The following is a 12,906-nucleotide window of genomic DNA, read 5'->3' as shown; positions in this document are numbered from 1 at the left end:
TGAGCAGATCTGTGGGAGCAGAGTATAAACCCCTGGAAAATCAATGGCAGCTGCAATGGCTGAGCTGCTGTCTGAAGGGGTGCCCACTGTAGGAATGCCAGCAGCCCAGCACTCTTTCTTCTCCCCTCTTTTCACCTCAGCGGCGCCCTCAACCTTCACTCAAAGGGTCAGACCTACCTCAAGAGATTCTGCTGAGGTGGATTAGGACAGTGGGTTCTTGTATTTTTGTAATTAGATGGAAATTTCTCCAGGGACACAGAGACCTGCCTCCCAACAGCCTCCTCTCCAGACATTCCTCCCTTTAGTACAATTCTGTCAAGAGTTCTTACCAGGCGGCCGAGGTCCTTTCAGCATCACACTTCTCAGTTTTAGTCGGGAAAGTCAGTTCCCTTGATGACAACACCCGAGTCCCTCCTTCAACTGTGGAGGTCTAGAGTGAAGGTACAGTGTTGGGGTGAGGGAAGGACTGTTAAAGAAGAGAGAGAGACTAATAGAGATTGGATCTAAAGAGGATGCTTTTGAGTAATATTTATCAAGCATTTTATCTTTTGTGGGCCTGGCATTAGTAGTAACATTGGAGGCTCTCACCCCACGGGCTAGTGAGGAGAGGGGCAGATTGAGCATAGTGCCACCAGTCCTGAACTTTGGCTCTGGGGGATCTTGAAGGGACTCGGCTTTGTCTGTGGAGGGAGGGGGGATCAGGGAAGTTATACTGTGGTTGTGGAGGCTTTGCCCCCACGAAGCTGTTCTTGTCTTTGAAGTTCCCAAGGCAGAAAACAACTCTAGTCTGTAGTCGCTGCACTGGTGGTGCAACTTCACACAACTGGTCTTCCCACCCGATTCTCACTGATGGCTGGGAAATGGGCTGCCCGGTGCTGTTAAGGCGCGTTCTGTTGCCCCATTGTTGGGCACGGCTGTGGGCAGGGGGTTGGACCTTGCTTGGCTCATGCCCCTGGAAAGGAGCTTTCCCATGTTGTAGTTTGGGGCTGCTCAGCAAGACCCAATTGTCCTGCAGTTTGGAAGGGTGGTCACAGGGCCGGGTGAGGAAAAAAGTGTGGGGCTTTGAAGTTATCTGAGATGAGGCCACCTGGAGGCCAGGAATGTGTTGACTTCTCTCTCTGAGCCCCACCTTTGTGCCTGATAGTAGGGTTAGGGCACAGGAGCACAGGCTGAGATCACATAGCTACTTTCATGGGACTTCTGCTTATCTCCCCGGATTCTGAGTCATTCTCTTCCCCGCTCCATCCATTAAGTACCCTTCTGAGGACCCAGAGGTGAGGAAAAGTACTATACCCTTTAGTTTAGAAAAAGTAGGCTTAAATCAAGAAAGTTACAGGTGAAAGGGCTGACTTGAAATAACCATGAAAGAAAGTTTAGTAAGGAAGAGTGGCTAGGAAAGAGAGGGACACACAGCATGGTAGACTTGGGGAGCTGAATTGTCTGGTTTTGCTCTTTTCTTCTGCAAAGAACTAAGTGATGCCGAGTGAGGTTAGCCTCTTAGAGTCATGTAGCTAACCACCCAGCATGTCTGGAGACAAGCTGTTGCCTCGTGTTGTGTGGAGCATGGAGCCCAGCCATTGATGTTGGCAAGCTCCCACCTTATGGTGGGAAGAGTGCAGGCTTTGGAGTCAGAAATATGGGTTTAAACCCAGTTCTCCTGTTTAACAGTTTTCTGTCCTTGGGCAAGTCATTTAACTTCTGAGCTTCTTGCTTCTTTGCTAAAATGGGCATGATCCCTACCCCAGAAAATGATGCGAGAATGAAGTGTGAGACAGCCAGGTACCCTTGGGTTGAACACCTGAGAGTTATGTATTCATGTCAGTTCTAAGTCCCTTCAAGAGGAAGATATGAAGGATCTTGCTTTACTCCTCTTTCTAACATTCTTTGAATTTGGAGATTTGGTCTCCCAGAGCTTTCTTTATGAAATTCAACATGTACATGTATGGGATCTCTTCTTGGAGGTGGGTGGGCCCTGAAAAGCGTCCTGGAGACAAGAAGAGTCTGACCTTTTCTCTACTGTGCATTCCCCACCAGGCAGTCAGAAGGTACCAGAAAGAAATTATTCATTGTCCACAGAGTAATAACCTGTAGAAAAAGGGAAGAGGGAGTTTGGTGAGGGTTTGTTTTTTTTTTTTTTTGGAAACTTGGGGTAGGGGGTAAGAAATAAGAGTTCTCTGAGCCTTTCCCAGAGCGGTTTCTGCTTTTCCACAGTGCATGTAGTCCAGGCAGGATGATGGTCCCAAACTGTAGGATAGTGCCAGTCTCCTTGTCTTTTCTTTCTTCTTCCTTGAAGTGTGAAAGTCACTCAGTTGTGCCCGACTCTTTGTGACCCCATGGGCTATACAGTCCATGGAATTCTTCAGGCCAGAATACTGGAGTGGGTAGCCCTTCCCTTCTCCAGGGGATCTTCCCAACCCAGGGATCGAACCCTGGTCTCCTGCATTGCAGGCGATTCTTTACCCGTTGAGCCACACGGGAAGCCCGTTTCTTCCTTAGTGCCTGCTTAAACCCTGACTGGGGAGTAAGAGGCAGCCTCTTCTGTGTGTTGATTCGTTCCTGGCATTTCAGCCAGCACTGCTCTCTAGGGAGGGTTGGCATTTAATCTCTTGGACGAAGACCCCTCATTGGAACAAGTCTGGGTGGGTCAGATCACCCATCTTTCTATTTAGCAAAGACTGAAGGAAAGAAAGAGAATCATTGTACTGAATATTTGGGGCGGGGGAGGTGTTTGATAGAGGTAGTCTCTTCTTCCTCTGATCCTTGACATATAAATGTTGCTTTAAAGAAGGCTTTATGAAAAATCAGGCCTCCCCAAAACTTATTTGTCTTAAGTCATTCCTAAAGTTTGTCTTTTCCTTGAAGTTTGTCAAAACTGTTGCCTCCTTTCCTACCACCTGCCTTTCATCAAAGGTTAGGTTTCCCAGCCTCTTCTGTGTTCTTCAGGGTTTCCTCCCATTCTCCAGCCTGGGAGCAGCCTCCCTCCGTGGCCGTGGGCCCGTTAGGCTAGGCTGACAGAGTGCTAGTGCAGATTTGGTCTCTTCGGTCTGTGCATTTGGACTTTTTTCATCCGGGACTTGTCATTCAAGTGAGTATGGCTGAGTTGTGAAGTTCCTACCACATTCACATGCACCCCATGCTTGCGCACATACACATTTACTACAAGTGTGTGTGTAGTATTTACCTGGGGTGGATGGTTTCCCTGCCAGTAGTCAGCACAGCTTGGCAAAAGCTCTTCACAAGTGAAGAATATGAGAACTCCATCTGGGGGGTTAACAAAAGCTCCATTTCTCAAGGATTCAGCCAAATTTCTGAGAAAACCCTGAACTGAACATTGCCATGAAACTTCCTTATTGATGTTGTTTAATCTGCTCAGCAAAATGAACTGATGTCATCCTTGTGAGTCTCTGTTGGGAGATTGTTTAACCCCCTTCTGTAACCCTGATCTGGTATCTTTCTGCTTGAAAATGTACTCAGTCAGGCAGCCGATTCATGTTAGAACTCGCAGGTCTTCCTGCGAGAGCACTAGCAAACCCCCGCCCCACACCCCCAATGAGGTATGGCCTGTGTGATTTTCGGGCATGGTTTTGTTGTGGTGTGAAAAGAAGGTGTTAGCTGCTGAGTTCTGTTTGTCAGCAGAGCCTGACAAACCCATGCTGGCACTCGCTGGGGCTGGGCAACCAATCACAGCTGGAACGCTTATCGTCATGGAATCCCTATGGGCTTCCTCTATCAGGTCATATCCCAAAATAACATTGGGCAGTATTTCAAGTGAAGAAACGAAGGCTTTCGGGGCTGTAGCCAGCCTGGAGTGTGAGATTCTGTGTGAAATAGTTGGACCTGCTCCAGCGCTTTTGATCTGCATGGTAGATGAGCAATAAAATGCATGAAACACGTTGGAAACACGTGAGGAAATTCTCCCTGGCCCTGCTGCTTCCTTGGAACTGGCAGGGCACTGAGTGGGCTGATCCTCACCTCCTGTCTCTCAGCAGGATTGTGCTTGGAGGAAAGCAGAGCTGGGAAAAGAGATCTTTCCACTTACAGGGCATTGCTGTAGTTCTTTTCAGCAGTCCTCCTGGAAGGCACCTGTTGGGTGGACTTGGGAGAACTGAGACCCAGAGTCCTGAAATGCTAAAAGGTGGCCCAGCAGAAGGAGCGAACAGGGGCTTGGATTGTTTGGACTTTGTGTGCTAAGTGTTGTAGAAAGTCGAACTCGTTAGGCACATTGAGGTCTGACTCAACAACCAGACATCCAGCTCTTTGTAGAACAAAAGACCTGAAAAACTGGCTTTTTGTAGGGTAGAAAGCAGAGGTGTGTCCTGTGCAATAAAAGGACATGGAGTTTAGAGCAGTGTCCATGTAGATGGAGCGGGGAGCCCTCTTTTGGAGTCTTCCGCCTTTACCTCTCCCTCTCATTTCCCAATAAAAACTTTTCCTGTGATTAGCTGCTGGAGCTGATGGGTGTGTCTTACATCTTATACTGCCGCGTGTTGTTGTGTTGTGTCTCTTATTCCAGGGTACTGCTGCTGGTATTGCATTTTCCATATGGCCCTGACCATGTGGTGCCAGTAGAGTTTCTTGCAAATGCCCCAGGGGCATCACAGACTCAGATTTGTCCAGTCATCTTGTCGTTTTAAGTGATAGAACTGAAGCCTAGCTTGTTGCTAGCTTGCCCGAGGTCACAACTGATAAGTACCAAGAGCTTTAGTCTCCTAACTCAAGGTTGTGATGCTTTTTCCTCAGTCTTTATGGTATCACAGCATAATGGAGAGAGAACACAGGCTTTGGGGTTCAGCAGATCTGGGTTCAAAGTCTTAATTTCTGTCATTTACTTGGTGGGTGGCTTGGGCATGTCTCCTGGAGAATCAACTTACTCCTTTTTAACATATTAGTGGTACTAGTATCTACAGCTGAGAATTGTGGATAATTAAGGAACTCCATAGCGTGGCTCAGGTGGTAAAGAATCTGCCTGCAATGCAGGAGAGACCCGAGTTTGATCCCTGGATGGGGAAGATTCCCTGGAGAAGGGAATGGCCGCCCACTCCAGTATTCTTGCCTGGAGAATTCCATGGACAGAGGAGCCTGGTGGGCTACGGTCCATGGCGTCACAAAGAGTCAGAGTCAGACATGACTGAGTGACTAACACTTCCACTTCCATAAAATGTCTGAAGCATCATAGATGCTCAAATGATCATTAATATTCATATAAATGCTCAGTTCTTTCCTGTGCTAACATTCTAGGTTTGTTTGTTTTTTTTTTTTCAATTTATTTATCTTGGTTGCACTGGGTCTTTGTTACTATGCGGGGGCTTTCTCTAGTTGCGGTGTGCAGGCTTCTCATTGCAGTGACTTCTCTTGCTGCAGAGCACGGGCTCTAGCGTGTGGGCTCAGTAGCTGTGGTGCTGGGGCTTAGTTGCTCTGCAGCATGTGGAATCTTCCTGGACCAGGGATTGAACCCGTGTCCCCTGCATCAGCAGGTGGATTCTTATCCCTCTGCCACCAGGGGAGTCCAACATTCTGATTCTTAAAAATTTCTTTTTTTAATCAACCCCTCCCCCGACCACTTGCCATCTGATGACAACGGTAGTTTTGAGGGACTGGCCTCATACCAATCAAATGAGAGAGATAAGAAGATTAATGCTGATTCTTTCCCTACTATTATTCTCTGCCCAGGCATTCCAGTCCACGTGGGCTGCTGTTGACAAGTGGTTTATTTAGTACTTTTTCTCCAGAGGAGCCTCAGGGCACTTTACCAAAACTGACAGCTCTCCTCAGAGTGCCTCTGTGAAGGAAGCCACCACGTTGCCAGCACAGGCCTCCAGGCCCCTGGGATCCCTCAGCTGCACTAGGACACTCACCTGTGTGTCTCTGGAGAGCCTGATTTATAACACACTCTAACTGAAGGAGCATTTGCAGGCTTTACTCTGACCTTGTAGCAGTGGTCGGTGAGCTGGTAGGGTTTTTTCCTTTTATTTTTGTTTATTGAGATACAATTGACTTACAACATAATACTCATTTCAGGTGTATAATGTAATGATTCAGTATATGCATGTGTTGCAAAATGAGTACTGCAAGTCTAGTTAACGTCATCCCTAAAGTTTACAGGGCTTCCTGGTGGCTCAGACGGTGAAGAGTCTGCCTGTAGCGCAGGAGACCCAGGTTCGATCCATGGGTTGGGAAGATCCTCTGGAGAAGGGAATGGCTACTCATTCCTGTATTCTTGCCTGGAAAAGCCATGGACCGAAGAGCCTGAAGAGCTGTAGTCCATGGGATCGCAAAGAGTCGGACACCACTGAGTGACTAACATATAGTTGCAGAATTTTTTTTCTTGTGATGAGAACTTTTGAAAGATGTCAGATATACAGTTTTATTAACTCTAGTCACCGTGCTGTACATCACACCCCCTTGGCTTATTTATTTTATAACTGGAAGTTTGTACTGTTGACTCCCTTCTCATTTCTCCTTCCCCCTCTGACAGCCAACCAACGTGAGCTGGCTTTGTTTATTTTAGATTCCACATGTAAGTAATATCGTATGGTACTTACTTTCTCTGACTTGCTTCACTCAGCATAATGCCCCTCAGGTCCGTCCGTGTTGTCACAGATGGCAAGGTTTCGTTCTTCTTTATGACTGAGTATTCTTGTGTGTGTACACACCACATTTCCTTTATTTATTCATCTGTCATTGGGGTTAGGTTGCTTTCCTGCTTTGGCTGTTGGAAATAATTTTTCCATGTTGCAGTGAACATGGTAGTATGTGTATCTTTTCAAGTGATTGCTTTGGTTTACTTAGGATAAATATCCAGAAGTGAAATAGCTGGATCACTTGGTAGTCCTTTTTTTTTTTCCTCATTTTTTGAGGAACCTTCATACTGTTTTCCGTAGTGGCTGTACCAGTTTATATTCCCACCAACAGTGCCCAAGGGTTCCCTTTTTTCCACATCCTTGCCAAAATGGGTTTCTTTATTTTTGTCAATAGCCATCCTAATAGACATGAGGCTCGTTATGGTTTGAATTCCTTTTCCCTGATAATTAGTGTTGTTGAACATCCTTTATTTTTTTCCCCCTCCTCAGTTCCTCAGAAGGTGTCCAAGGATATATACCAAATGGAATAGGGTGCCTCTATTGAAAGCAGCCAAACGAGAACAGAGGGGGACTTTGAGTTTATGTGTACTATCTGAGCTATTTTTACCATGAAACTGTTCATGTTTTACTTGTTTAATTAAAGACAGAAATGTTTAAAATAATTTTTCAAGGCCACTGGAAGAGTTCTTGTCTTATGGCTGGACCGTTGATTCTTGTTCTGTTCCAAAATATGTTGATTTCTTTTTCCTCTAAGCAAGTAGCTCTTATTACTAGAAGCTGGTGGTTTGGTAAAGAATGGAGACAGTAGGAAGGAATGCGAGGGAAGCTCATGGTCCCTAAAACAGAGCATTGGGCTGTGGTTTCTGTTATAGACCAGGGCTTAACAAGTGGCTTTCGAGGCCTTTTCTGGCCGACACAGTTGGCTCCTCTTGTCATCTTGCTGCCACTTTGGGTTTACCCTTCTTGGTTCAGAAGCCAGGTGTCCTGGGACAGCTTAGCCCTCAACGTGGAAGGAATCCTCTGTTGGGATGAACCCAAGGCTCTTTAGAACTCCAGATGCTTTAGTCCTTTGAAAAGAAAGAGGCCCTTTGGTGTTACCTAGAGGAGGGCTTCTTAAGTTCTCGTCCATGCTGGGACTAATTCTAATTGCATTTTTAAAGCATGCTATGGTGTACTGGGTCTGCTTCTTATAGAAAAGCTAGCATTTTCTGAAATCTCAGCTCACCCTGAGAGCTGAACACAGACAAATGTACACCTACCTGCCTGCCTTGCCTTCAAGGCGAGCTTTGTTCCCACAAAACTCAGCAGAAATACTCCCAACCTAGTAAAGTAACCAACTGGTTTGCAAAAGGTCCAGCCAACCTGGACACTTGGGGAGAGCGTAAGAGGTACTCTTGATCTCCAGTGTTATTGTCTGACTCTAGGGTCAGAATCTCCTCCAACTCAACTTTCCAAGGTGAGCTTGTTGTGGGAATAGGAATAGACTCAAATCAGGCCATTTTGGATTTTTTTCCTCTTCAGATGTGTCTCTTTAAGAGAACTCTTTTCTTAACCATTTGAGCCTTAGGGTTTTCCCAGACCTGAGCCTGTTCCCAAAGCTTTCATCCTTTCTTCAAAGTGTAGTTAGTTCCCAGCTTGAAGTTAATGTATGATGTTGAGCCTGTGGTGTTGCCAGAGAGTGAAATTGGGGCTGGGGTAGGGTGGGGATGCATTTTCTGGGGTGAATATCTTCCTTTTTTTTCCTTTCTTTTTTGGCTGGGCCACATGGCATGCAGGATCTTGGTTCCCTGACCAGGGATCAAACCCATGCCCCCTTCTGTGGAAGTGTGGAATCTTAACCACTGAACTGCTGGGGAAGTCCCTCTTTTTTTTTCTTTTTCAGAGTATTTTTTCATATTGAGGTCCTAAGTGCTAACCTTGGGGTTTACTGATGGAGCGTGAACTTTTTTTTAAGAGTGAAAAGTGAACTCTTTACAGTTTAATTCAAGACACAATCCCTAAGCACAACCCCCAAATAAACACCAAGTTCTCATTGAAACATAAAACTAAAAAAAAAAAAAAAACTTGGTTTGTTCAGTTGGCAAACATTTGTTCATCCCTGTTATTGGCCAGGTGTTAGGAATGTAGTCCCAGGCCTTCTTGGCAGTTAAGGAATTGTCTGTGTAATATATCCCTTTCTTACCTCCTACCCCTTATGTTTTAAAGTATGGCAACTTGGAGTGAGTTCTTGGTAAATGTAGGTTATAATAATCTGATGCAGAGGGGATCTGTGAATGTTGCCCAAACTTGTTAACATTTTCTTATAGCTCCTGGTGCCATGCTGGCAGTGTTGTAAGTTTCCCCGTTGGAAGAGAACTAAAGGCTCACTGACAGAGCTGCTCTCTTTTGACTATAGAAGTTGGGGCTGGGAAAGAAGATGAAAGTACTCAATCTGCTTCTGGTAGATAGACCAGGGGTCAGCAAACAATAGCTTGTGGGCTAGCTACTTGTTTTTATAAATAATATTTTGTTAGGGCACAATCACATCCATTTGTTTACGAATTGTCTGTGACTACTTTTGTACTCTGATGGCCTGAGTTGAACAGTTGTGACACAGACTGTATGGGCTGCAGAGTCTAAACTATTCTGTATCTAGCCCTTAATAGAGTGTTTGCTGTATACTGTAAGCTCTAGTATCACGAGTACATAAATGTGTGCCCTGTATTTACTTTGGGCTGTTTAAGGAAAATGTTAATCCTGTAGTAGGATTGTTGAACAAAGAATCTTTCTACCTCAAAATTGCTAATCCATATCCTTGTGTATATGTTCCAGGATCTGTCTGGTTCAATAGATGATCTCCCCATGGGGACAGAAGGAGCTCTGAGCCCTGGAGTGAGCACATCAGGGATTTCCAGCAGCCAAGGGGAGCAGAGTAATCCAGCTCAGTCTCCCTTCTCTCCCCATACCTCCCCTCACCTGCCTGGCATCCGAGGCCCCTCCCCGTCCCCGGTTGGCTCTCCTGCCAGTGTTGCTCAGTCTCGCTCAGGACCACTCTCGCCTGCTGCAGTGCCAGGTACTATCAAGTACTGACCTCTGGGGAAAGGGAAAGAGGACTGCTGTGACCCCCGCACACCCCCACCTCCTCCCCCGCATGATATTAGGGAGTCCCGGCCTTCCACTGGCTGAGAGATTCCCTTCAGCATTTGAAGAAAGGAGATGGGAGCCCCTTTGCTGGATCCTCCAGTGTATGTGATCCTGGGAGGTTCTTGGCCTTCCCAGAAGCCATTTCCACTTCGAACTTAACCTGCTGACTAGGTTTTCCAGGTGTAGCCATGACTGGCTTACTTCTTTCTCTCTCTGGAGCAGGCAACCAGATGCCACCTCGGCCACCCAGTGGCCAGTCGGACAGCATCATGCATCCTTCTATGAACCAATCAAGCATTGCCCAAGATCGAGGTGAGAGCCTGGGCTTCAAGGGAGAGGGGTGGAGGGCAGAGGCAGACCTTTGGTTCATTATCTCTGCAACAGCTTTTGGAGAACTATATGACCATGAAGCTTAGGACAATCTCAGCAGCAGATTGTGAAATTAGGATGGGCTTGGCCATCTTGGTGGCTCCAGAATTATATCTCCCCACAGCCATTTTTATTGGTCATGTGTTTTGATGGATTACCCCTCCATTGTGCCTAATTTGGTCAGCAAATACTAAATACTCAGCATCAAATCTTTACCCTGTAAATCCTACAGCGTTTATCAGGGATTTGGGGCAGGGGTCTTTGCTTTTTTTTTTTTCCCTCAAACCTCCATTTAGTAGAAACAGTTGGTATGCCCTGGGTTAATGACTATGTCACTTTTGAGGGTGCCTAAAAGAGCACATAATTATACAACAGATAAGAGACTTCATGTAAGTATTTGCTAAAGAAAATGTAGATGGTGAAGTCCTAGGATAAGGGAGAGTATTCGTTCCCATGGTACTGAGATAATAACTATGTGGACACTACCCACAAATAGGTTACATGCAGAGGAACCCCCAGATGCCCCAGTACAGTTCCCCCCAGCCCGGGTCAGCCTTATCTCCACGTCAGCCTTCCGGAGGACAGATGCACACAGGCATGGGCTCCTACCAGCAGAACTCCATGGGGAGCTATGGTCCCCAGGGGAGTCAGTACGGCCCACAGGGTGAGTATACTACCCAGGCAGGAGTACATGGGGGTGAGGCTAGAAAAGAGTTCCTTGTTTGATAGGTTGCTATCTGGGTTATAAGAGTAGAACTATGTTTGCCTTAAATCCACCCAGGCCAGGTCTTAAAGTAGAGCAGGACTGCCATCATGGGAAAGTCCTTGAATCTCTCTGAGCCTCTGTTTCATCTGTAAAATGAGGATAAGGTAATTTAGCCCAAGACAGAGCACAAACACTTAGTAAGTGGTAATTATTGGTTATTAATTTTTATTTTTTAGTAAATTAGTCCCAATAGAATAGATATTTGCTCAAAATCAGCCCTAGATGGATCTCAAGCTGAATTTCTTAGAGCATGGAAGATGAGTGTGTAGAAAGGGAAGAATCTGGGAGGTGAAGGACCTGGCTTAGCAGCATAGCCAGCCTTGCCTGCCAGCCAGCCTTGCCCCGTGCTGTGCTGTCTTTAAGATGAGGGGCAACTGAGGCCTGGCTTTATACATTCCTGCCACACCCTCCTTAAACTTTTTTTTTTTAATGGACTATGAGGTTTTGTTGTTTTTTTAAAGAGACCATGAAATTGGTCTCTTTCCAGACCAAATATTGAATGATTCCCATTGTTTATGTCTTTAGAGTTTAAGAGTTGAGCATTATTAATGAGTTGCCAGTGAGTCACTAACCAAGTCTCTGTATCTTCTCTCCTTCCCCTCTCAGGAGGCTACCCCAGGCAGCCAAACTATAATGCCTTGCCCAATGCTAACTACCCCAGTGCAGGCATGGCTGGAAGCATGAACCCTATGGGTGCTGGAGGTCAGATGCATGGGCAACCTGGCATCCCACCTTATGGCACACTCCCTCCCGGGAGGATGAGTCACGCCTCCATGGGCAACCGGCCTTATGGCCCTAACATGGCCAATATGCCACCTCAGGTTGGGTCAGGGATGTGTCCCCCTCCCGGGGGCATGAACCGGAAAACTCAAGAAACTGCTGTTGCCATGCATGTTGCTGCCAACTCTATCCAAAACAGGTAAGGCCTGGGAAGTGAAGGGGGACAGTAGCAGTGCAAGGAGAGCATTTCATCTAATTGGGAAGCGAGCATTTAATCTAATTGCAGAGTCGTTTAGGTCGTTGAGATACTTCTGGACCTAAACCATGTTATCTTGGTAAATAGGCATTTTATTGAGAGCGCTTTAGAAAACCAGGTTTCTTTACAGTGAAAAAGACAGCAGAAGTGCTGACTTGTAAGCATCTCAGATTGGTATCAGACATCATATGTAAAGAAATTTATAAAGTATACGTTACTTTGATTAGTAAAATAGGTTTTCAGAATTTATTTCTTCTGCCAATCCAGCTTCTTGGTTTCCAAAAATACTTTTGAACGATGCACATGATTTGCGCCTGCGGTGTGGGAAATGGAGGATGGTGAGGTTGTGGTCTGCCGTCTCGCTTACTCTTCTGTGTGCTCCTTTGTATTTGACTCTGGTGCGAAAGTGCAGAAGGCTTGTGTGATTTGGTTTATGACTTCAACATTCATCTCTTCCTTGGCCACTGGCTTCAGTGACTATGATTCTGCTGTTTCTGAAGACTGTCTGTGTATCCCATTGTTGATGCTGACAGTTCTTAACAGTGATTCTTAACTGGGATGCTGGTGAACAAAGGTAGAATAGGGTAACTGAATAAAGAGAGGTGGATTTGATAGTACTTTAGGATGATAGAAACACAAAGTTTGCAGTAGGCCCATCAAGGAAGAATACAAAGGGGTGTTCCTGGCGGCCTAGTGGTTGGGATTCTGGCTTTCTCTGCTGTGGCTCAAGTTTAATACCTGGTCAGGGAACTGCGATCCCACAAGTTGTGCAGTGTGGCCAAAAAATAAATAAAACTAAGATTTTTTTTTTTTTTTTTTTGAGGTGTAGTTTAAAATACACAGACCCTCCAGGTGCTATGCTGTGAGTTTGGTTGGGGTGACATGACAGAGTAGTAAAACTGAGTATTTAATCTAGGCCTTTTGCCATAGTGAGGGCCCCTAAATGGAAACACAGCTTGACTTTGGAGATGCCTTAAAGGGAAGTAGTATTTAAGAGACACAGTAAGACTCCATTCTTCAAGGAGTGCATCCTTTAAAACTGAGCGATGATTTCCTTTGGGGAGCTTAAACCCTCTTAGAACTTTTGTGGG

The 12,906-nt window shown here is 45.8% G+C and overlaps 1 protein-coding gene across 5 annotated transcripts in view; it reads left to right on the top strand.

Annotated features, from left to right (window-relative positions):
- ARID1A (AT-rich interaction domain 1A) overlaps nt 1-12,906 on the top strand; it is a 68,540-nt gene that overhangs the window by 41,741 nt on the left and 13,893 nt on the right. For all 5 annotated transcript variants that reach the window (XM_061392063.1, XM_061392054.1, XM_061392045.1 and 2 more), the window contains exons 5-8: nt 9,393-9,633; nt 9,927-10,016; nt 10,570-10,737; nt 11,446-11,758. In XM_061392063.1, coding sequence (XP_061248047.1) covers nt 9,393-9,633; nt 9,927-10,016; nt 10,570-10,737; nt 11,446-11,758 — 812 coding nt within the window. The remainder of the gene's footprint in view (nt 1-9,392; nt 9,634-9,926; nt 10,017-10,569; nt 10,738-11,445; nt 11,759-12,906) is intronic.

Source organism: Bos javanicus, chromosome 2 (assembly GCF_032452875.1).
Source record: "Bos javanicus breed banteng chromosome 2, ARS-OSU_banteng_1.0, whole genome shotgun sequence".
Lineage (NCBI taxonomy): Eukaryota > Metazoa > Chordata > Mammalia > Artiodactyla > Bovidae > Bos > Bos javanicus.
Note: the sequence above shows the minus strand (reverse complement) of the source record. Positions and strands in the feature narration are given on the sequence as shown.